We start from the raw sequence: 22003 nt of genomic DNA on the forward strand, positions 1-22003 counted from the left end.
CCACCCTCTGGTCTTGCCCTCACATCCAGCTCTACAGTCAGGGTATCCCAAGATACCTTAAGAGGTGGCATCAGCCATCAACCTGAGCACCAAGGCAGGACATGCAGAATTGCTCTAATTCAGTTTATCCCGAGTGAAATCACCTCTAGTTTCTAGGAGGGTCTTCGGAACTTCAAGTTCTGTTCTAGAGCAGAGAGAACAGTTTGGGTACAGCTGTAGTTCCCAGTAGAGTCCCCGCCTGTGTCCCCCACCCAGGTATCAAAGCAGGACACGCTTGACAGTTTTGTGTTTATTTCCAGAAAGTGATGAAGACAAAAGTAATATATCTGGACACCACTCTCTGTACAATAAATAGCCTCCCCTGTTTCCCAAAAAAAGAAAAATGCATCCTTACACACCATCCCCTGTCCCCTTGGCAAGTCAGTGCTCTTTTTTAAAATGAAAAAATTAGTTTATTTATTTATTTTTGGCTGTGCTGGGTCTTCAGTGCTGTGCGGAGCATTTCCCTACTTGCGGGGCTACCCTCTAGCTGTGGGATGTAGGTTTCTCATTGAGGCGGCGTCTTTTGTTTCAGAGCGCAGGCTCTAGGCTCGCTGGGTTCAGCAGCTGCAGCACGTGGGCTCAGCAGGTTCAGCTCCCGGGCTCCAGGACACAGGCTCAATGGTGGCGGGGCACAGGCTTAGTTGCCCCATGGCATGTGAGATCTTCCCGGGTCAGGGATTAAACCCTGTGTCTTCTGCACTGTCAGGCAGATTCTTTACCACCGAGCCACTTGGGAAATCTCAAGACTTTGCTTCTTGAGTCATGCACAATCCCCACCCCCTTGCCAGCCCCTTCCTCAGGACTCCACTGTGTCTAAGAGGGTGGGGCCCAGGCCAGTTGTTCAAAGTCACTCGGGTCCTCTCCCTGACCCTGGCTGGCTGACTTACAAAATCCACGTGTCTTTATTTCCATATCAGGGATTAACACACACAGAAATGAAAATGCTGACAGTTACTCTACAGAGGAAGAGATCTGAGTCTCCAGCTGGGCCATCCCACCTGACCCTGACACCCCCACCCCCAAGCCCAACCCCAACCTGCAGAAGAGAGGAAGCTCTTTTGTGTCCCAGACCTTCCGTGGTCCATTTTATGTTCTCCAGCTGGGAACCCACAGCCAGAAGCAGCACCAGGTATATGACTGTAGTTGGGGCAGAGGACAGTCCTCACAGTTTTCCCGGTGGGCCAGGAGACAGCAGGTGAACCTCAGAATCCTTCTTGACCCCCCTCTTCCTCAACCAACTACAAAAGGAGACAGGACAGAAGCAGCTGGGGACAGCTCAGTCCTGAGTTTGTGGTGTGGTTGGCGTCACCAACCTAACGACGCTCTTCCTTTTCTTTTCACATCATCTGCTCAATTGGAAAAACAGTTATAAAACTGGCCTTCAGTTTCCTTATTGAAAGGAGAAGGGGCCCCCGCAGGAGAGGAGCTGTCACCGCTGGAAGGATAGGGGGACACACGCCTCCTCTTAGAGTCTCCTTCGCCCAGTCCTGAGTTGCTGGACTCTGGCCGCAGTGGGGCGATGTCAGTCCACAGGGAGGGGGAGCCCTGCTCCTCTGGCCCCCGCCCCTCTGAGGCTCCAGGGCCAGGTTCCATGGGCAGAGTTCGCATGGAGTGGAACCAGTTGGTTGGGCCCACCTTGGGAGGGTACTGGGAGCCCACAGGCCAGCCCGCTCCAGACGCCAGGGCTTCCTGGCTTCGGTAGTAGGACATGGTGGGCCCAGGCGCGGAGGGCAGGAATGCAGGCTTCATGCTGACAGCGCGAAACTCGGCCTCGTAGCTGTGGTCCCGGGGGGCTCCCAGCCAGTAAGTCTGGGGAACCACATCCTTGGCCTGGCCAGGAAGGTCGGGGTAGAAACGGCTGGCAACGGGATACTGGTTGGGGATGAGAGGGGAATAGTGGTCTCCCCCGAGCAGTTGACAGTTGGGTCCAGGCGGGGAGGGGACGCTGGTGTCAACGGATACATACATGCTTTAAAAAAAACAAACAGGGGGCAAAAGACAGGGGGTCATGAATAGAACTGGTCAGTTAGGAGCCTGCCTGCTGCACGACCCTCCCCATACCTCCTTCCTGACCTGCCCGCTGCCCTTCTGCAACCACTGCACACTTCCCCACCGCAGAGGCAGAGAGGGCTGAGCACTTGTCTGGAGTTCCAGTCCCAGACAGACAAGGAAGGCCTCTGCCAACATGAGTTGAACCCAGGGGCACTTACGATTCAAAGTTCTCCCGGAATCCTTTGGCAAAAGGGTTATTATCAATTTTCAGCTGAGTAATCTAGAAAGAAGGGAAACAGTCATCTGAGTGCTGAGTCTGAGGCTGAGGAACTTCCAAATTCACTCCCAAGAAGTCAAGGGGCCCTGTTCTTCCCTTCTTCCCACCCAACCTGCCCAGGCTCAGCCTACCCTCGCCCAGGCAGCCCTCACCTCGGCGTTCTGGTAGGCGGTCACTGCAATGAACTGGGTTTCTTGGAAAGTGAAGATGTGCGTGTTGCAGGGCGCCTCTGGATCTCCATCGTTGACTTCGACAATGTGCAGCCGGGGCTGGTATTTATGGAGGGACTGAAGCACAATCATCTGAGGCGGGTGAGATGACTGTGAGCATGGGAGGAGGGAGTGCAAAGGAACCCTCCCCTCCCCCACCCCACCTATGGTCCACCCTATGGCCAAGCTACAAAGGACCCTGAAGTCATTGTGACCCTTGTTCTGCCCTGCCAACACGTAACTTCTCCCAAGCCTCCAACCTCAGTCCTGAACCTCCTCAGGGCACCAGTGCTATTCTCTTGCCCCCTTTCCTATCTCCAAATGGCCACTGTGACCAAAGTATTAGCACAAACAGGGCTTCTCAGGGAATAAGGGCATCTTTAATAGGCTTGCTCAACTCAAAGAAACCCTGCACCCTCTCCCTAGGACCACCAGTATCGACTCCATACCCAATACTAGCAATTGCAGCTGGGATTCGGTGAAGAAACACCCAGGCTGGGCTGGCCCACGTTGGCCTGAATGTGACCCCCGTCTGCCTTGAGATTCAGCTTCCTCTCAAGGTGGGTGGGAAAGAACCAGAGTCAGAGAGGGAGAGAGGTCACTCTTATAGAACAGAATCAGCCTGCAGGATCCACTGTGGCCTCAGGGACAGGGAAAGGTGGGGGGCTTTCCTGAGGGGAGGTGTCCCACCTGGGTCACATTGTTGGAAGCCCCCTTGTTGTTCGTGAGCTTTAGTTTCCCGAACGACACCTCCTGGCGCATCCAGTGGGCTCCGGTGTTGGGGGAATCTGGATGGACGTACAGGCGGTTCCCTGTGGACAGTTATATCTTTTTGGCATGCAGCTCCTGGGACCAGGTCCCTGGTCATATGGGGCTTCCGTTGCCTGTTCTGAGGGGCACGGCAAGAAGGATGGAGGGGGAGGACAGCCGGGGCAGGATGGGGGAGGTGTGGGCAGAGGACCGAGCTGAAGACAGGACAGAGCACAGAATTAAAGTGAGAAGTGGGAGGGGAAGGGGGGTGTGGGATGGAGTGGATGGGGCGGGGTGGAACTAGAGAACTAAATCCTAGCAGTCAAGAGGCAGGGGGTTGGGGGTGGGGGTTTCCTCTTGGCTCCACCAGGGGGCGCACAGTCTTAGAGAAAAATCATGCCCCCGGTTCCCAAGGAGGCACGTACCTGGCATGCTGCCCTCGGCCTTTCCACATTGCACCCACTTGCCGCTCTGATACCGCCAGTGGTGCTGGTCCACCAAGACCACATCCACAAACATCCGGTAATGGCTGGTGGGCTCCAGCCCAGTCACAGTAAATGACAGGAATGGGAACATCCGTCTGGGGAGAACAGAGAAACCCACCAATATCATCGGCCCCCAGTCCCCCGGACAGCCGTTTCCTGGGCAAAGGCCACCCATCAGTGGTGTGCTGGAGCCAGCTCTCATCCTCACCAGAGCCAGCTGGGGAAGTCCAGGAAGTCTGCCAGCCAGTTGTTTGACAGCAACAATTAAAAATTAAATCAGGACTTCCCTGGTGGTCCAGGGGTTAAGAATCCACCTGCCAGTGCACGGGACATGGTTCGATCCCTGGTCGGAGAAGATTCCGCATACCGCAGGGCAACTAAGCCCACGAGCCACAACTACTAAGTCCTTCGAGCTCTAGAGCCTGTGCTCCACAACAAGGGAATTCGTTGCAATGAGAAGCTGCTTACCGAAATAAGAGCAGTCCCCGCTTGTGGCAACTAGAGAAAGCCTGTGCAGCAGTGAAGACCCAGCACAACCAAAAATAAATATCAATGAAGATTAAATCATAGAAACTACCATGAAATATATTACATTACAAGTCAAGGTAATAAATACTCAAAAAAATCACTTCTCGATATTTTTTACTACACTTTACTATTATCTCTGCTCTTGAGATTGTTTATCGGTATGGTGGAGATATACTAGATAATATTTGCTGCCTCACGTCTCTTCCCAACTCCAAGTTCAGTGATAACATGTGGGCAGCTTGCAAGGGAAATCAGCAAACACTATGAAGCAGGGCTTTAAAAAATGTTTTTATTTTTGAGTGTCAGTTGCTAACATTAGCTGCACACCCGTCTCTAGCCTTAGTTTGCTCCCTGGAGGGGAGCAAAGCCACAAGCCAGCCCCAACACAGGCCGTTCCTAGTAGGTCTTCATCTCTGAGTTCCCCGAACCCTGGTCTGGCCTCAGTCTATCATCCATCCTCTCGCTGCGGCTCTCACGGTGCTAACACACACCTAGCCCCAGAGCGGTCATCTGCAGGCTTTCCCTGCCCCATCCTCCTGGGCCTGACGTCTGCAGTGCTACCTGCTCCAGGCCTGGGTCTTCAGACAAGTAGCTGAAGTCCTAGCCGGAGCTTTCCATCCACCTGGACGAGGGACTCTATTGGGCACAGTTCTCGTGATCAAAGTCCTGGTTCCCAGGAAAAGTGGAGGAAGTTGGATTTGGGATGCTGTGCTATTGTGCTGAGTAACAGATTCGGAGGACTAAGCACTGCCACTCCACAACCATCTCCATCACCTCCAGCATCACCACCCCATCACCACCATCACTACAACCAGCACCTGCAGCATCAGCATCACTACCACCACTATGATCATTACCTCCACTATCACTCCCCCACCCCAACACCACATCAGTACAACCAGCACCTCCACCACCACCACCATCATTACAACCAATATCTCCACTATCAACATCATCATTATCACAACCAACACCTCCACCATCGCCAGCATCACTACAAGGAACACCTCAATGACCACAACTCCCATCACCACCATCACTACAACCAGCACCTCTACCATCACCACCGCCTCTCCGGCTTAGCCTGTCTCTTCTAACTCAAGCAGGAAGAGTACACTTCTTAAGATGGCAGAGTCAAACCCTCATCAGAATTGCTTTTCGTTCCCACACACTTCTCTCCTCCTCCTACAAGAAGCCCTGCAGGGCGGGAAGAAAGGCACTGGTCCATGAGTCAGGAAACCTGGGGGATTGAGAGTTCCAGGGGTCAGGGAACACTTTCAGGTGGATCCCAGTCTACAGTCCACGGGATCGCCAAGAACTGGACACAACTGAGCATGCATGTGTGCACACGCGCACACACACACACACACACACACGAGTCCCCAGAGGGTCCTAGAGCAACATCCCTAATAACCTTGGAAAGATCTCCGGGGAGAGTACTGTCACCTTCCTGCCTTCCCCAGACTCTCCTGGGCTGAGAAAAAGAGACTTACTGGCCCTATGGTCTTGGATAAGTTAATTCTTAAACCAAACCTCACTTCCTTCACCTATAAATGGAGATAACAATTCCTGTCCATTTTTCCTCTCAGAGCCGTTAAGAAGTTTGAAAGATGTGCAACTCAGCTCACCGTCTCCCCTCTCCCACCCTCATCCCACCTTCTCCCAGGCCCAGAGTGATCAAAACTCTCTGGCCTGGCTGAAGAACCCCAAGCAAGAGTCCAGAGTTCTGGTTTGAGGCCTTGGGTCCCAGGAGCTTAGCGTGCCAGTCAACTGGAGAAATCAAAGTTAGGGATGAGGCTTTGAGCAATCGAGAGTGAGAGAATATTTTCAAACCATTGCTACCACTAACTCATTTTGCAACAGTGGTCAGGTCATTCATGCTTCCTATATTGTACCCAGTTCCTATCCAGACACGTAGTAATAAAGAGAGAGAAGGGAACTTATTCATTGTACGTCTACTCATGCAGCAGCCAGTTCACTGAAAAAGTCCTTTGAGGTACAAAATGTTTTTTTCCAATTTTATATCTGAAGAAAATGAGGCTCAGAGAAGTTTGGTGATGGCTTCTTGGTGGAAGCACAGAGCTGGAGTCTCCTGATGGCAGGGCATGTGCTATAATCCCCACCGTCCCCTCCTGCTTCTTACTAGTAGAGGGACAAGCAGGAGACACAAGGAGACTGGGGCAGGGCAGGGGAGAGGGAGAGGACAAGGGAGGTCTCAGCTTCACTCTAAAGATCTAGACTCACCGCCAGCTGGGATTCCAAAATAGCCCTTGATTTACATGACGCTTTGCTGGGAAGGAAAAGGGAGTCTGATGCCAATCTGAGCCCCTAGAAAAGAGAGCTCATCACTCCTTAAGGACCATCCACCTTGAAATGATTTGCCGAGTCATTGTACCCCTTCCCCATCCTGAACACTTCCGACAATGCTCCAATTCGCAGTTATTAGGCACAAATTTAAAGGAGATGGTTTTTATCAGTCTGGGCTTCCCTGGTGGCTCAGACGGTAAAGAATCTGCCTGCAATGTAAGAGAGCTGGGTTAGGAAACGGCAACCCACTCCAGTATTCTTGCCTGGAAAATCCCATAAACAGAGGAGCCTGGTGGGCTACAGTTCACCAGGTTGCAAAGAGTTGGACATGACTGAATGACTAACACTTTTATCAGGCATGTTCCCAAAATGTTTCAAAATTGATAATACCTAATTGCTATTGAGCCTGCAGGATAATTGGCCCTTTCCTCCACTATCTGTGGGGGTGTAAATTGAAACCACTTTTGAGGAGGGTTTTTTTGTTTGTTTTCGGCCATGCTCCACGGGGAGTGTGGGATTTTCCCCAACCAGGGATCAAACCCCCATAATCCCTGAAGTGGATGTTTGGCGTCTTAACTACTGGACTGCCAGGGAAGTCTGAGGAGCATGTTCCGGCAATGTTTTTACGGATCCAAATGAAAAACGCACCTGAGCATCAAGGGAGTGCCTCCTCCCACTAACCTCGGATCCACTAAATAGAAATCAGACGGCCACCAGCAAACAGGGGAAGAGAAAAAGCAAAGCCATTTTCACCCATCCCACGAGAAATGAAGCCCATCAGCCCAAATTAAAGCAGGCTTAAAGCTAAAAATATTTTTCAAAGATCTAAAAAGTTCTTGGAGTTGGAATATAGAGAGGAGAAAACCAAAAGGGCTGAGGCCTGCGATCGAGGATAATGCAGGACTGAAATTGTTTTACCAAGCCCTAACCTCGCACAAACATACACAAATGCAAATAGAGCTGTTTAACAACAGAGTTATCTTAATTATAATAATCAATTAATCACACCCAGAAAAATGGGGATTGCCAGCAATTACTGCACACCCACACACCCACACACAGAGACAGCTGCCTGGCTCTTCCTCTGCTGAGAATGTCTACCATTGACTATCAGACAGCCTGCCTCCCAGAAACAACACGAGGCCGGGCAACATGAGTGCCCTTATCAGACCAGGAACACACAAACTCGAACTCCAAACCCTCCAGTTGGCCGGTCCATCTTCCTATCATCTGTTTCCCCTCCCAGTCCCATCTGAGCTGCCTGGATCAGTCTCTGGACTCCAGAACCACCCCCCCGGCCCTCTCCTCATCCCATTCCTGCTCTGGAGGAGAGCATGACTGTGTGTCCTGTCCACACTGCGGGGTGGCTCTAGGGTGGGTAGGAGAGGAAGAATCTGGGAGGGAGTGAGTCAGCCCCAAGGCGAAAGGCTACGGGGCTGTGGGTGGGCCTGCTGGAAGGATTTTTCAAAAAGGAAGAAAGTCGTGGGTGATGTGGTGGTGACTGACGGATCACTGGAAACCATAGAGGGACAAGCCAGTCTACCAGGGCAGGAGGACAGAAAGGGAGCTGTTCACTGAGCCCGTCTTGCTTTTCAGAAGCCAGTAGCAGAAGGAAATGGCTGCCGACTTCCCAGATCACTGGAGCCTAAGTTCACAGACCCGGGTGCCGAACTGGGGGCCGTGTGTCCTCTGTCTCCTCCACCGCACCCTGGGGCCCCTGAGGCCTGATCCAAGAGGAGGCCTCAAGGGAAATGGTGAGAGGCCACTGTCGCCTTCCAACAGCTCCAGCCCACGAAGTGTCCGAAGCAGTCCGTCAGGATGGATTGAAAGCGTGAGGATTGCAAAACGGGAGTGCGCGCAAGCATACAAAACGATCAGGGAAATTTGAAGATATTTAAGAATTTCTTTTCAGGTTTGCTAATGGTATTGCGTTTATTTAAAAAAAAAAATTTTTTTAGAGGTGCACGGATAACTACTTAAGGATGAAGTCATAGTGCCTAGGATTTACTTACTAATTACGCTATCACTAACATAGTTTCAGACCCGAGGTATGGACGTTAACAGAGAAAGGAAAAGTAGAAATAGGGTTGGACTGGTATCGACAGCTAGGTAATGGGTAGATGGAGATCTGTTACACGTTTCTCTTCACTTTTATATATATTGGAATTTTTCATAATAAAGGAAATTAAGTGTGTGGGTTTAAATAAAAGAGAGACAACAAGGGACTTCCCTGGTGAGTCAGTAGTTAAGACTCCAAGCTGCCTAGGCAGGGGGCTCAGGTTCAATCCTTAGTTAGGGAACTAAGATCCCACATGCTGCACATGAGCGCAGGACAGCCAAAAGATAAAAAAGTAAAATAAAAAAAATAAAAAATAAAAGAGAGACAACACAACTGTCAACAGAGGATTATTCAGCAGGAATGTAAAGGAAAAAGGAGGTTGTAAAGGAGACAACCAGCACAGCAATATGTACTGCACTGCACCCTAAGACCCACAGCCAGTCCTGTACCCCCAGATCCCATCCCTGAAGTTCTGCTGAAGCTCTGTCTACCCCAGCCCTTAAGACTGGAGGGTCAGGGGCCTGGCCACAAGTCTGTGGGGAGACCCCAGCAGGCCGCCCCGGGGAGGAAAGGCTTCCTGCCTCAACGGAGTGGAGGCTTGAGTTCGGGTCTGCCGTGTGACCGAGTGAAAGCCATCAGCCCCCTGCGCCTCAGCGCCCTCGGCTGCAAACGGGGAGGCTGCTTGGCCTACCCAGCGCAGTGAAATAATGGAAGTGAAAGCACCATGAATGCATCAAGGCCTTTGGACAGTGTTGGTGGCTGTTTTTACCCCTGGTCTTGGGGGAGCAGAGAAAGAAACCCAGGCACATACCATCTGGGAGCTGGTGCCAGTTCTGCCGGCGATGGATGTGCTATGCGACCTCAGAAAAGCCTCTTACTGTCTCTAGGTCCATGTCCCTGTATGTCCAGGAAGAAGACGGAACAGGACCTTCTGGGTTCCCTCCAATTTAGACATGCCAGCCTAGAAGCCTGGGCTGTGCCTAGGTGCACCCAGAAGGGGGCTAGGGTTGGGGGAGCAGAGAGGAATTATCAGATGGCCTAGAAGATGAAGGCCAGGCCATAAAAGAAAATGCCGTCTTTCCTGGGTTCATCCCCGAGAAAGAACAGTTCAGCAACTTGAATTGTGATCGGTGGACAGGTCCCTCACTTCCAAGCCATCCCACAGAAATCATTCATCAGGACGGAAAAATGTTCCAGCAATGCCCAGATATTCAGCCTACCCTGAGGGATCCAGTTCCACGGCTCAGGCTCCACTGAGCCCCGTGCATACAGGGTAGGGTTTGGGGCCAAGGGTGCTGCTTGAATGAGTGTCAACCCTCTGGCCCAGCATGGCCTCTCCGCTCTCCCTTCCCGAGCCCCACACTTCCTATCTGCTCTGCAACACCTCTTGGGTCCACTGATGACACAGTCGCTCCACACAGAGGCCCTCAGTAGTTCTCTGCCCACACAGAACCCCCCTGGGAAGGGTGGGTGCACACTCTCACCCACCAGACACAGTCAGGGCCCACTCAGTGGAGTTTGCTACACAAATAACACACAAGCTGCAAGTTTCTCTTTCTTTCCCCACGTAGGAGACTCTCTCCGGAAGCAGCACCCTTAGCCCCAAAACCCTACCCTGCACGCACTGGGCTCAGGGGAGCCTGAGCCACGGAACCAGGGGTTCCCCAGGGTGGACTGAATGTCTGGATCAGGGTGGGGCAGGCTTTCCGGGACAGGCCTTGAAGGGTACAGAGAGTGGGACTGGCTGCCAGCTGGGACCCTTGAGGTCGCTTCACCTGCTCAGGCCCATTGACATCTGTGCCCTCAGGCAGGGACCGTGTGGGGAAGGAATCTGTGCCCTCTCCCACTGTACCATCCCCCTCCCCCCACGACACGCACGCACCAGACACATGATCTCAAAGTACTACCGGAAAGGAAACTTGGCGACTATATCTCTGTGTCACCAAATCCCAGTTTTACACGTCTCCCTCCCCTAGAACTGACCTGTATACAACAGCAGCAAGGGCGCTGGGAGAGGTGGGCACAGAGGGCCCCTGAGATGAGGGCTGGTTTGTTGCCCGCTCCACTGCAAGACTCTGCCCTCCCCTCGGTTTCCCAGCACATAGTGGCGAAGAGGTGCTCTGCTCTGTCAGACCCACATCGCACACTCCCCCTGCGCCCTGGGTGTCCCCCACTCAGGCAGAGAGCGGCACACTAGTGCCTGGGGAAACCATAGGCACCCTCGCCCTAAACCAAACCATGGCTCCCTGTGTCTCTCTCCTCCGTCACTCACGGGTTTGGGTTGCGCCTGTCGGCGCAATGTCCCGAGAGTAAACAGCCCCCAGGTTGTCCGTCCCCACCTCAACTCCCTCCTTCCCCTCAAGGCCTGAGCCAAAGCTGCGAGGGGCACGGAGACACGAGCAAGGTCTCGACAGAAAAGCAGAAGCGCGTCTAGGTCAGGGCAGGCAGGACGAAGGGGCGCCCGCCGCTGGCACTCCGCGCGCGGCTCACTCACCGTCCCTGCTTGGTGATGATCATCTCCGTCTGGTGCTGATTGAACTTGGACCACAACAGGTGGTTGTTGAGCGCAACTCTCAGCTTCCCGGACACCTCCAGCCCCGCCGGCAGTGCATAATCCTCCCGCGGCCCCGGGTAGAGTGCGGCGCGCGGGTCCGGAGCCGAGTAGGCGTCCCCGAGCTGGTAGCCCTCGGCGCCCGGCGTCGGCGGGAAGGGCTCGGTCGCCCCGGGGAAGCCGGGGGCGGCCTGGGGCCGGGGCGGGTAGGCGTAGGCTCCGAGGAAGCGGCCGGGCGGGGCGGGCACCAGGGCGCCCCCGGCGTAGGGCGCCCCCAGGCTGGCACCCCCGCGACGGTCGGTCGCGTCCTGCGCGCCCGCCTCCGGGTAGAAATAGCGGTTCTGCGGGTCGGCGCCTGGCGCCCGGCCCTCGTCGCTCGCCGGCATCGGCTCGGTGCCCGTTAGCATGTCTCCGCAGCCTAGCTCCACGATGCCCATCCGGGGCGGGCTGGCACCTTCCCGCGGGCCGTCGAGGACCGGCCCCTCTGCGCGCGGGGGCGGGCGCGGGGGTCGGCTGGGCAGGAGTGGGTGGGGGCGGGGCGGAGGCCCTGGGGCTGGGGGCGGGGCGGGGCCCCAGCGGAGCCCGGGCTCGGACGCCTGGGTCCTGCGCCCGCGTTTGGCGGGCGCGCGGCAGCTCCCGGGCTCCCTCTCCAGCGGGTCGCTGTCACTAGCGTCGCGGCGCCTTTGCTGTGGCTTTATGAAGCTCTCTCGGCCACCACCTCCCCACCCCCCACCTCGGCCCCGCCCCGCCTCACCCCGCCCCTCCTGGCTAATAACTCGGCAAATTCTACACGGTTGGTGAGGGCTGTAGGGCCCCCATCGTGCAGAGCAGCGAGTCTCCGGTGCGCCTTGTAGTTCACGCTCAAAGACTTTATGCTTTATGGGAGAGTCAACCCCTCCACGTGAAACGCCAGACTGTTTCTCTCCTCTGGACCCTTGTGGAAATTCCACCCATCCTTGAAGCTTCAACTCCAAGGCCCCCTCCTACGGGAAGCCTTTGGTGATGACCCAGATGGGCTTACTCGCAGGCTCCGAGCTGCTTCGCCCATGGTCATGTGACAAGATGTTCACTGATGCTCGCTATGTGCCCAGGCTCCGTGCTGAGTGGCTTTGTGTGAAGTGTTGCGCTCTTCCTCTTTGCCAGAGGCCCAGGGGGGCTGTGTCCCATGCATCTGTTCCTTCAGCCTAGGGCAGACGTGGGATCTGGTGGGCAGCAAGAAGAGTTCCTTCAAGCGAACTGCATAGCAGCAGCTGAGGGTTTGCGCCCGGGTGTGTCAGCCACGGGCACTGGAAGCGGCACTGGACTACCTGTGCTCAGAGTCCCAGGACTGGCTCTGACCATCACTCAGGTATATGTGACCTGGGCAAGTCACTTCCTTTGCCTGAAGGTCAGCCTCAAGTCCCCTAGGCTAGAGAAAACAAACTGATGCATTTTTCAGACGGCCTGTGAGCCTTACACGAGAGGGGACACCTGGGTGGCACTTTACAGTCTATTATTATACCTGGATGGAAAAGCAGCTTTGAACAGACCCAGAGCTGGCTGACAGGAAGGAAACCCACCACAAGTTCTGAAGGGCTGCCTTGGTGGTAGGACTCTGGGGGCTTGTCTTTCTCTGTTTTCCTTTTCTGTTAACTAATGTAGTTATATTCCTTTTGTGATGATTGTTTTTCCCCTGATTGAAAATATCTTCATTGGGAGTTTTCCTGTGAATAAAGATAAAACACACTCATATAGAAAATTTAAGCAGTACAAAGAAGTAAAAACAGGACTGTGTATATCACTCCAAATTCCATCCCCCAGAGGCAAAAAGGATTACAATTTTGCTGAAGACCCCAGACATCTTTCCTTGCACATCCCCTTTTGGTCTGTCTTTTGCACACACACACACACACACACACACACACACACACCCCATACATACACATATACACACTTTGTAATGATTTTTCACTCAATAAGGTGTAATGGAATTTTTTACATGTCAATATATAAAGATTTACATTTATAAGAGTGTTTTAAAAAATTCCCTAACATTGTCATCATGTTTAAGGTTAACCTCTTCTCTTTCCTCTTCCACCCGAGCTCTCCTCAGTTCTCCCCTGGGAGCTGGCCCCATCTCTGCATCCTTGTCCCAACTCAACAGGGCTTCACCCTCAGGGGCCCATGGGGACTCTCTGCTCCCAACTAGAGCTGAACCAAGAGGCAGGTTGGCAGGTGAAAGCAAAGCTGGGGACCCCAGGAGGCGGGCATGACCCAGGGAGAGGGGGAGGAAAGAGCTTGAGCACATCCTCTGAGCACGGAGGCCAGCACACCGCAGCACCAGATCCCGGAACTGGCTTCCTCCTGGCCCATTACCCACCTTCTCCATCCTTACAGAAGGGGGGAGTTTCTGCCTGCTGTTCCATGTGGGCTGCATTGCTTGAAAGAGAGGGTAATCTTGAGACCCTTGGCTACTTTTGGGGAAACATGAAAGATTTTAGTAAGTCTTCCTTGAATGACTGGTTTCCCCAGGAGACACGAGGCTGTGGGATGCTGACGCCTCTTCTGGGAGACATTCTTGCTAAGTGCTTGGCTATGGAGGGCCAAGTGGGGCCCTGTTCCTCCCTGTCTCTCCCTCTCCTCCTCTCCATGCTCATCCTCAGGTGAAGTGATCCATCCCCCTACCCCTGAACAGAAGAACCTAAGCCCCTGCCCAGCTTTGGGGGCAGGATGGATTATGAATCTCAGAATCAGGTGGACCTGGGGGCATGTCCCTGGAGGAAGAGGGTGGCAGGAGGCAGTCTTTGTGTAACCTGATGAACTGTTAGAGGGTCTTATAGCCCGGCTTATCAACCCCAGGTTCCTCACACACTCCCTCCAATTCCCTCCACCCAAAAAAGAAAGTGCCTGTGAAAAGCAGGGGCTGAGTAGCCCTGGTGTCACCACTGCCAGTCCCGCCTCTCTGCCAGCTTGGGTGAGAAGAAGAACCCTGGCAGTGACACCTCCTCCTCCCCTTGCCACCTCATCCTCTTCCCAGGCCCCAGGACTGGAGAGGTGGGGGAGGTGGAGCAGGATACAGGGCCTCCTGGGGTCTGCTCACTTCCATCGCTGCTCATCCCAGCCCCTCTCTCGTGGATCTGCCCACTGATCATCCAGAAGGCTGGTCTAGGTGGGGCAGGAGCAAAGGACAGGGTATGTCTCTAGGATGGGAGAGACACTGTCTCCAGCAAACATCAAACGTCATGAGACAGGCTGGATGGGAACTGTGGGAAAATGAACAACTTACCAAACTCCCACTCCCCACTTGTGCAGAGCCAGGGCTGGAACCCCCATCTCTTGACTCCTGATCCAGTGCTTTTCCCACAAGAGTGTTGCCTTCCCATTTTGAGGGAGAACACTCATAATAAATGAAAAGTCATGTGATCACATCAGAAAAGGTTTGGAAAACAGAAAAGTAAATTGCCCCGTATCTCACCAACCTGGACAGCGGTTTTCTTCACCCTGTTCTGCCTGTATTCAAGGCTTCTTTTCAAGCCATTTCCTATCAAGACTCAAAAAGGAGCTTGGCTCCTCTGATGCCACACAGCACCTGCCATGACTGTGCCTGGAAGCTTTACAATGTGAATTCCTCAGACCTGCCTCTGGAGATTCTGATTCCCAGGTCTGTGGCTGGTTATCCAGTATCTGTCCTGGTGATGCTGGGCCCCCCCGGAGTCCATGCATCCCACTCTCAGGCCCACTCTCATTTTGCCATTCTGCTTCCAAATCATGTCCCAACCTGAGAAAGCCTGTGCCCTGACCCTGCTTGTTGTGTGCCCCTTGGCACCTGGAAGACTGTGTGATGGTTGAGGATGGCCACTACAGGCATTGAGTACATTTTCTTAACGAAGTGCCAGGACCAGGCAATTCCTCACCCCAGAATCTAAACAATCACCTGTGATCTCTGCTTACAATGTGTGGATGCTTAGCACTCCCAGGACCTGGAAGGCTCTTGAATGGGCTCATGCTGCATGGTGCCAGGGTAGGGTGCTGAATGGCCCACGGGGCAGTCACAGGGGGTGGCTGTTGGTAGAGACCTAGCATAGTAGGACACTGAGATCTAGGATGTCTGCCTCCACCCTGCTGGGCGTAACCTGAGAGGCTGTGGAGGGCAGCATGCTGGAGAAGAGGCAGGACAGGAACAGGAGAGAGCACAGTGAGAGGGGGCTGGGCTGGGTTTCTGAAAGAGGCAGAGATGGAGTGGGACAGGGACCACAAGGTCAGAAACCCAGAGCATGACTCCATGAGAAAGTCTCAGGCCAGGAGAGCGAGATCTGAAAAGAAGACGGGGGAGATGGGCCAGGGAGAGGGAGGTTTGCAGGCAGAGAGACCTGTGGCAACAGAAATGGTGTAATTGGCTTAGAACCCCGATTCCAACTGGCTGTGTGGTCTGTTCAAGTATCTTCACCTCCCTGGCTTCCTCATCAGTAAATGGAGCTAAAAGACTTTCCGTCAGGATGACCAGGTCTCCAGTGAGGTGTGAGGCAGTGTGGAGGCCATGGGGTTCTGCCCCGAGGCCAGAGCAGAGCAGAGGCACCGGCTGTGCTAAAGTGCCTCCTCTCCTCCTCCTCCAAGCCGCCCACAGGTCCCTTCTCTCCCCTGGCATCCACTGGTTCCCCACAAAATGCCCTTCAAATCCAGACCTCAGTCTCCACTAGAGCCCTGGGCCCAAAGAGAACCTCTCCGTAAGATCCCATCCCAGGAAGGACAGTCTTCCCCTCCAGACACCCATATGCCATTCCCTGAAGACCGGGACAGGCCAAACCCCAGGGACTCGGGGTCACAGAGATAAATTAGGCTCAGCCTCTTCCTCCAAAGAACTCTTAGCGAGGTGACCTTGGGATCCGAGTTCTCCAGCCCCTCAGTGCATTTGCTCTTCGGATGCAGGCTTGAAACATGCCAGCCTGTGCACGTACAATGAACAGCACCCATGTGTGAGCAAGCACATCCGCGCACACACAAACACACAGCGACACTAGACACAGCCCTGCAGCCTCACCCCCTTCTCGTGTTCCACATGCAGCCTCCCTGAACTCCTTGGGCATCTGCTCTGCTCACCCCCACCTGCTCTGAACCTCCTCCCGCTCTGGGCCCAGACTGCCAGTCCTTCAGATAGCATGGCCGGAACCATCAGATTAACAGCCAGGGAGGGCAGGAGGGGAGTGACAAGCACCTGTAGAAGCCCTTGCCCGTGACAGCTGCGGGAGTTCCGGGTCCCCAGCACCCAGCACCAGCTGATCAGTGTGGGCTCAACACTGATCAAGGGCAAGGGCTCTGGGTTCTCACTTCCAGGCTGGTTCCCCTTCCTTACCTCCTACACCTTGCAAGGCTGGGAAGCCTTACCCTTTAGCTCCAGGCCACACCGGCTTCTCCTGTATTTCAGGCCTCTCCTGGGGGCATCCTATCTTGGAGCAGCTCTTTTGTCTCTAACCGCTGTCACCTGGGGCCCCAGCTCTTCACACTAGACCCACACCCCACACACACACCCACAGAGCACCCCACCTCCACTGCGTTTCCAGGCTAGGGTTCCTGCCCCCTCTTGAAGGGACCTCAAGACGTTGGGTGCTTGAGCAACATCTTGGGGGCATGCCAGGCTATGAGTGGGCAGTCCTGAGCTTCAGGGAGGCCCCAGGGAGAGAGTGTGTCCCTCCCCTTCCTGGGGAATCTCAGCAGACAGGCCCTTAATCTCAGGCAGGAAGCAGAGTCCGGTTACCAGGAGTTGAGGGGGGGTGGTGGTGGGGATACTCAGGGCTTTGGTTAAAGGGAGCTGGTGTTGGGGGAGTGCAGACAAGAAAGAGCCGAGTAGTGGGATGCGGGCCAGGGGTTAACCCCTCCACAGTTAGGCTCCTCTCTTGTGCCTTTGGAGATCGTACAATCCCTTGGCACTGTCAGGCCTCTGCCAGGCCAGGCCTCTGGAAGGCCACTCCCCAGGGCTTCTGGCCACAGGACAGCCAAACAGCCCCTGCTTGGCCCCTCGCTCTCCAAGGCCCTCGCCTGGCTTCCTGTGAGCTGTATGTATCCCTGTTTGCCCCGTGACCCTATTGGTCTCTCAGGGCCTCTGAGTCTCTGAGTTTCTTCTCTGCTATATCTATCTGATTCTGAGTCTCTTGGGGTCCCCTGTGTTCCTGCCTGGCTGGCCATGTGTTTCTTTCACATCCACCTCTAGCTCTAGGATCTGTAAAATCTTGGGGTGCTTATCCTCAGAGTAGTTTCCTTGTCACTCTCTTGGTGTCTGTCCATCTGCTTACTCCGGGGCTGAATTTGCAAACACCTCTGTATCTCCACGTCTCTGTCAGCGCCTCGAGGTCTCTCTAGGTCTCAGTGTGCCTGCTGCATGTCAGTCTGTCTGTCTGGGACTGGGCCCCCATCTGCGAGTCTGCTCTGGGCCTGTCTCTGGCTCCGAGGCCCTTTGGCTTGTCCATCTGGTTAACACTGTGGGGGTGGGGACTAGATGAGGCAGACTAGATGGGGCTGGACCTGGGATGGACCAGAGAGGAAGGGAAAAGGGGGGCACAGGTGGCAGTGAGGGGAGGAGGTGAGGGGACAAACCCCATTCTTGAACGTTGCCTGAAGCCAGCTGGAGCCTGCCGAAAAACCAGGCTGGAGCTCTCCTGGCCAGTGGGCAAGGGAGAGACCTGGCAGGGACCCTTCTGGTGTGGGACGAGGGCAGAGCTGCAAGGAACTGAGAGACGTCAGGTGAGGAAGACTCAGAAAGAAATGGAGAGGCAGAAGGGAGCTCTGCGTTCTGACCACAGCTCCCCCGCTAACTCCCGATGACCTTGGGCCAGGTGCTTTCCCTCTTTGTGCCTCAGTTTTCTGCTCTGTAAAATGAAACAGTCAGTAGAGACCATCCTCTAGAGCCAGGGGGAGGCAGAAGACTTCCCTAAACCCAGGGCAAGAGACTGGTTGCCCTTGTCTGTCCCCTGAGGGGTCTCCCAAGGTCCCTTCCAATACCAACACCATCTGTGTCTGTCCCTCCACTCCCGGCAGGACAGAGGGAAGAATGGGAGTTAGCTAGCAGCAAGGACTTCCTGCTGCACAGCGGGAGGGTGAGGATTCTCCTCCCAGCGGTCCTGGGGCCCCTCTGCTGGGGCTGAGGGTGGAGGGGCAGGGAGGGGGTGGGGGCTCAGCAGCTGGGTAATTAGCCCTCGCTCTCAGGCCCTGGGGGAGGGGCTGGCTGGACGGAGAAACCAACGCAAAGTGACAGGGGCAGTTTTGACACGCGGTGGAGCTGACGGGCCCAGGGGGCCAAGGCTTTGGTTTGGTGGGCGGGGGATCCCATCAGATGATTAAAAAATAGGTCAGAAGGAAGAAGCCACAGCCGGCACTGGATCCTTAGTGAGAACGCCATGCAGCTTCCCCAGGGCTGCAGGCCAAAATGGGGTGGGAGGGGGCTGAGGAGTGTTTGCAGGGGTGGGAGTGCTGGGAGTGGGGACAAGGAGGCTGCAGGCCCAGCAGCTGGCCCTCTGTCTCCCTCATCCCTGTCTCACGGGGACGCTCTGAAGTCCTACTTGCGGTCTGCCTTCTGGCCTTCCTGCTGCACGTGGTCTTCCTCCTCAAAGGCAGGAAGATATAGCTCTTCCTCTGTTTGGCCCTACCCTTCCCACAATATATATATATACACAGCCTATTCCAGAAACACTAAGACCACTACCCACTTTGGCAGTCCTCCCTACCCTCTGCCTGTCCTTACCCTCTGCTCTGTCCCCCTCTGCAAAAGCAGCTTGCTGACTTATCCCTCATTTCTGGCCCATCTGAACAAATTCACTTACCACTGTGCTCTTTGTTCTTGCCAATTCTGCATCCTGCTTGGGGTCAGCTTTGGCCCTCTAGCCTGTTCTCATGGCTTTCTTTTTTCTCCTTTCCTCCTTCTCAACTCCATGAAACCTAACAGTGGCCTGGGAATGGCATAAGGTAGACAGCAGGGAGGAGTGAGGTAGGAGACCCAGGAGCCTGGGACAAGTTCATCTTCTAGCATTTCACTGGCAAAGGCTGAGTGACCAAGTCTGGACTGTATAATACAAAGCCCTGAGACACCTTGGAGCATTCCCTCTGTTTAAGCAGTTTAGAGTCACCTCCCACCTCATCCACTTAAGGCTGAGAAGTTGTTTCCCCATAGCCCTTTATACTGCAGCTCAGTCTCATTTCCCTTTCTGAGATCCCCCAACTTTTGAGATCTTGGAAAGATTAGCACCCACAACTTGGGAGGAGAGCCAACGCCTTGGCCCTCTGTGCTGCGCTCCATTCTCCTAAATCCCAGGCACAAGCAGAAATCCAGCAGACAGCCAGTGGAAGTCCGGGGAGAGGAACAGAGCAGGCAGGAGCAGAGCCATCTCCAGCTGAGTGGACACCTGGGTCCCAGCCACTGCAATGGAGGGCACCCAAGGCCATGTTGGCACGGAAATGGATTGGCTAGGTCTGACCTTGAGTTTAACCCCACTTATGATACCAGACGCAGATCTGCTCTGACACAGTAGTCTGAGATTTCCCCGGGAGCCTGTTGGCTGCTGCCCAGCCCCCTCAGTTACCCAGGAAGTGTCACAAGGCGTCCTGCTAACATCTTTCTACCACAGCCATGGGCAGCTGGAAGCCCCTGGACCCTCATCTCCAGCCACAGGGCTCGTGAAGCTGGTGTGACTGCTTTTAGCCTGCCTACCTCATGCCTGCCTCCATTTCTTTCCAACCACTGGCACAAGAACCTGACATGTTCTGTGGTTGGGGAGTGATGGCTATGGCTAGGCAAGTTCTCAGCAACTGGACCAATGGTTGGGGATTGAGATACTGGGCCCATGGTCTTTGCATTTCACACACACACACGTACATATACACACGTGCACACTGACCTGGAATCACCACCCAAGGCTCAGGGCCCCAGGAATGGACTGTGTACCAGGGTCCTCAGGCTCACGCTCTCGTGGACATACTGCTTTTGTGCTTTTGAGTCCAGTTTGTGCTTTGTCTCATCTGTTTATGCCCAGCAAGTTGGAAATTGGAAAAACCCAAGTTCTTCCTGATGATCCCACTGCTGCTTGGGGACACAGAGAATGAAAAAAGAGAAGACGCCCAGGCAATTCACACTCTTGATTTCATTAAGCTCCACAACACTGCAGGCCAGTGGGGCAGGGATCACTGTACCCATTTTGCAGACAGGAAAACAGAGGCATAGAGAGGTTAAGTACCTTGTCAAGCTGGTGACCCCACACTGAACCCTTATGCTTGCACAGTGCCCTTCCCGTGACCTCACCTGTAAAGGGGATACTATCGTTCTTCATTTTACAGATGAGGAAACTGATGCTCAGAGGATGATTTGATTTCCCTAGGGTCTCAGCTATTTTTATCCCCTATCCTTCTCTGCTCACAAGGATCCTACTCAAACAATGCTGGCTCAGAGTCCTTCCCTCCCTCTGGAGAAAGGCAAGACTTTAGGGCCGCCCCAGGTCACCCCCAGTGTGTGTTCCTCTGTCTTTGGGAAGTCATTCCTAGTGTCCTGTCTGATGACCGTGCAGAACTGTGCTCCATTACTTAGCAAAGCCCATCCCACTTATGGGGCAAGGACTGAGAGCAGGACTGAGGAACTAAAAGGGCCAGGGACTGGCTCAGCCACACAGCCCAGGCCAGGCTGGGCATGGCAGCAGTAGAGGAAATCAGGTCCAGATGGAAGAAGCCAAAAGTTCTGATTTCCAGGCGCAGGTTTCCAGAGGCGGGAGCAGGGACCTTCCTCACTTTTTTGAACTCCCTGCCCCTGAACACTGGCCCACTGCCACACATCCAAGCCATTTGGTGATTCTGTCTGAGTGGGGAGGAGGCCTGGTCAGCTCTTAGAGATGGGAGGAGGGCGCCACTGGGCATGCTCCCTGCCAGGCAGTGCTGCCTCCCACTCTGCCCACTCTGAGGTTCATCACACCTCAGCTCTGCCCTTCTGCTAATAGAATCTGTGCTCACTTCTCATCTTGCTTCTCACCTGGAGACCTGTGAGAAGCAAGGCCAGTGGCCATGAGCGGGGCACAGAGCTGGCTGGAGCTGACAGTTGCTCCACCCCTCTCCGTGCCTCCTGGATGGCCTGTGATTCTGGAACACCTTTAAGCTGCTGCTGTAGCTTTAGTAGCTCTGGGACAGCAAGTGGAGCTTAAGAGCTCCCGTTCTTGGCTAGGAGGGAGGAGGGGGCTTCCTCTGACAGCTCATGTGGGCAAATCGTGGGCCCTAGACTCTTCTCCAGATCTAGACCCCCTGAAATGCTCCACCTTTCCTTAACAAACCCAGGGAAGCCTTCCAAAAAGGTCAACCGAGACAGTCCTTTCCTCCCCTCCACTGTAAGTTCTTCCTCGAGCCTAACTGTGATCCCTTGCAGAGGGGTAGAAGGGGGCAGAGATGAATCGCAGTTTCTTATAAACCTGGTGGCTTCTTGTTCCCCGACGACAATACAGCGTACGAGTTCTGTGGTTCTGGCTCTGAGTCAGGCCCCATCACCCGGGCGTCCCCTGTGCCACCTCGCTCCGCCCCGCCCCAGACTGGAAAATCAGGCTCATGCCTCTGCCCCGAGTCAGTGCTTCCCCTGCTTCCCCTCACGATCTCGCTTTCCCCTAAAGGGAGGTATTTCCTCGAAGCTGGGAAAAGTCAAGGGGGCAGAGACCTCGCCAGTTACCGGGAGGCAGGAGGCGGCGGACGGTGGGCATGGGGCATGGGGCGGGGGTGGGGCCACCCTGCCTTCCTGTCCCTCCCCTCCCCTCCCCTCATTCAGCCCAGCTCCTCCGTCCTGCTCTTCTAGCTAGTCGGATGTGTGTGTCA

The 22003-nt window shown here is 54.5% G+C and overlaps 1 protein-coding gene across 1 annotated transcript; it reads right to left on the reverse strand.

Moving 5' to 3' along the window:
* Positions 1-274: 274 nt before the first annotated feature.
* On the reverse strand, positions 275-11739 carry TBX21 (T-box transcription factor 21). The gene is made up of 6 exons (XM_004012818.6): positions 11144-11739; positions 3696-3850; positions 3211-3332; positions 2464-2613; positions 2253-2314; positions 275-2011 (listed from the first exon to the last, which is right to left on the reverse strand). Exons 1-6 carry the CDS (start codon positions 11635-11637, stop codon positions 1393-1395), a joined length of 1602 nt encoding a protein of 533 aa, XP_004012867.2. The 5' UTR covers positions 11638-11739; the 3' UTR covers positions 275-1392.
* Between the last annotated feature and the right edge of the window lie 10264 nt (positions 11740-22003).

This window comes from Ovis aries, chromosome 11, assembly GCF_016772045.2.
Source record: "Ovis aries strain OAR_USU_Benz2616 breed Rambouillet chromosome 11, ARS-UI_Ramb_v3.0, whole genome shotgun sequence".
NCBI lineage: Eukaryota > Metazoa > Chordata > Mammalia > Artiodactyla > Bovidae > Ovis > Ovis aries.

Bases quoted from the DNA above. Each gene is read 5' to 3' on its own strand.
- TBX21 (XM_004012818.6), bottom strand. From the start codon at position 11,637: ATGGGCATCGTGGAGCTAGGCTGCGGAGACATGCTAACGGGCACCGAG. The intron at 2,614-3,210 runs GTGGGACACCTC...CACCCGCCTCAG, and splicing joins CTTCCAACAATGTGACCCAG to ATGATTGTGCTTCAGTCCCT. The intron at 2,012-2,252 runs GTAAGTGCCCCT...TTTTTTTTAAAG, and splicing joins TTCCGGGAGAACTTTGAATC to CATGTATGTATCCGTTGACA.